At 42.2% G+C, this 2,468-nt stretch overlaps 1 protein-coding gene across 1 annotated transcript; it reads right to left on the bottom strand.

The window, feature by feature from the left end:
* Positions 1–1,246: 1,246 nt before the first annotated feature.
* Positions 1,247–2,057, bottom strand: PHALS_07390 (uncharacterized protein; the record flags this gene model as incomplete). The annotated part of the gene is made up of 2 exons (XM_024720848.1): positions 1,247–1,405; positions 2,016–2,057. The coding sequence occupies 2 exons, from the start codon at positions 2,055–2,057 to the stop codon at positions 1,247–1,249; spliced, it is 201 nt and encodes a 66-aa protein (XP_024586006.1).
* Between the last annotated feature and the right edge of the window lie 411 nt (positions 2,058–2,468).

A 2,468-nucleotide genomic window follows, 5' to 3' on the forward strand; every position in this document is an offset into this window, starting at 1 on the left:
GTATGTGTATACAGAACAGTTTTTGGATCCACCTCCGACAGCCATCGAAACTCAAAACTATGATCCAGTTTGCAGAAGTATTTGTTCAAGGCTGAAATTACAAGGCCAAAAGTAACCTTTTGTTATCTGCTAACAACATTTTAAGACTTCGTCGTAACGTTGCCGTATCTATGCCGTCGTATTTCAGTCTGTCCGTAAGAAGTACTGCAGTGCTCCGCCGTATTCAGATAGAGTGAAATATATCATATGAGGAGCACGGAGCAAGATTCTGTGTTCACGAATACCATTTGAGCCTCAAGCAAAGGTTGTTGTTAAAATTTTAAGGCTTTGCCGTAGCGTTGCCGTATGCATGCCGTCGTAATTCAGTCTGTCCGTAAGAAATACTGCATTGCTCCGCCGTAATCAGGTTGGGTGATAAATCATATGAGGAACACAAAACAAGATTCTGTTCACGAATACCAATTCGAGCCTCAAGCAAAGTTTGTGTTTTCATTTCTTGGAAAAGCTTAAATTTAGATCAAGCTTCGTGACTAAGTGAAAAATGGTCTCATTTTAGCCTCTGTCCTACTTTACGACCAAACTAAACTTCTCCGCTTTGACGGATCGCCGTATATGGGCTCACAAGATGTAAATGTACTGGTATACTGCGATGACTGGAATGCTCACTATTATTGACGTCGTGGGCAGCGGCAGGTGCTCGCGTCAATTGTACTGATTTAGTCAGCTATCATCTCCAAAACGTTAATTACCATGATAGCGCAGGTGAAATGCGGCAGATCTTCAAGGGTCGTGATGTAGCAAATTGCATGTGACTGACGCAGAGATTACCCGCTTTACTTTTTAAGGTGGGTTGATGGAGATGCATGCCAGTATCCTGGAGGTTTTAGTATTTGTCTAGATAAAGCAGAGTGCGCTGTCACCCTGAAAGATCTACGCGTGACGATCTCCTTTCATCTGTGTTCAATGTCGTAGTATCTTTGCTGCGCAGCTTGTCCAATTCCCTTAAAAGACTTGTGTAGGCCTACCGTATGTCTACCTATAAGTCTATATCTCCGGATATCTTAAACCAAGTGACCATGGATTCAGCACGTCATCGACAGCTGCAATATAAAAAGTAGCACAGTACTATTGACCAACTTGGCCAAATATAGTTATTGAAGTGGGAGAAGAGACAGGCTGCAGTTGTGGAATACTTCACAAAAGCTCTAAGCACAGTGACGGATTGTAAATTATGTTTGTCTCACTTCTAGCAAAATCGATTCCGAAAAGACTTCAGCCCGTGATGAACAGCGATCGATATCGCTAATACCACTGTTACAGCGATAACGTAAAATTTGGCCCAGATATTTTCTATATTCACACGCACGACAGGGTGAGCTTTAAAAAATTGTGTCGTAGATATTGCCTGCCGACAGTAATGTGATCCGGCAAAAGACAGCTGCAATTTGCATGCTGTGTTGAAAGCGAAAATTGCTAAAGTGAAGAGGAAGAAAACCATAAGCCGGAGTACAAAATCAAAAGCAAGAAGCCAACTATGTACTTAAGCCCAACTCCTAATGTTGCTGTAATTAAGCCGCTGTTAATTTTGTTTTGAAAAATCTCCTGTAATGACTATACCGCAATCACATACGGTGCAATAGCTATTGGAAATCAAGGGGAAATTTGTTACGTCTAGAACCCCCCACACTAAGCTGTAAGCACTCTGTAAATCAGTCTTTCTCTAAGGTAATAGAGCCTTTGATTAAAAAAAGAAGCACTACACTAATCCCACTGGGTTATTTTATATTCAAATTTTCCTTTTGGATATGGAGACATCAATTTATAGATTACGTATATATGGATATTCGCACGTTTATCTGCTGGATAACTGAAACTCGATACTGTGTATTTCTGATACATCTTCGGTGCTGAGCTTGGGCCTAAAGGCCAGAATCAATGTCGCTTTTTGGATCATCACCTCTCCGTGATTGGTAGTAGTATTTCAAAGCAGCGGCTTCGCATGTTCTCTGATAAACCTTACTAAGGTAGACACAAGGGTTAAGATCAACGTTGGGCATTGGGAGCACCTGTCGAGTGATTTGATATAGACAGTACTATTGCCGTAGCCGTTAATACGAGCTTGATACTGAGTTATCCGATACCAATTGCGATCGAAGTGTTGACGTTGAGACTGTTTGTGTCGATAGTGCAGCATGGTAGTGATTCAAACCTGTGCAGAGTTTGATGTTAGGAGCTTGACCCTTGGGTTGTGCCTTGAATTTGCGCTATATGTTGAAGTGGGAATACGACCAAGAAGCGTAGTTGGTGCATTTAAACTTGGTGTGTGCTGACTTGTGGGATGGTGTGGGTCCGGTGAGTGGCATGTGAAAGCGTTCTTAAATCAACATGCCAGCTTGAATAGCCGATCCTCACTTCGGGTAGCCGTTGATACGCGTTAATTTTGATATCTTGGGTCGGAACCGCGCTCG

The sequence above is a fragment of the Plasmopara halstedii genome (genome assembly GCF_900000015.1).
Source record: "Plasmopara halstedii genome assembly, contig: Scaffold_3109, whole genome shotgun sequence".
Lineage (NCBI taxonomy): Eukaryota > Oomycota > Peronosporomycetes > Peronosporales > Peronosporaceae > Plasmopara > Plasmopara halstedii.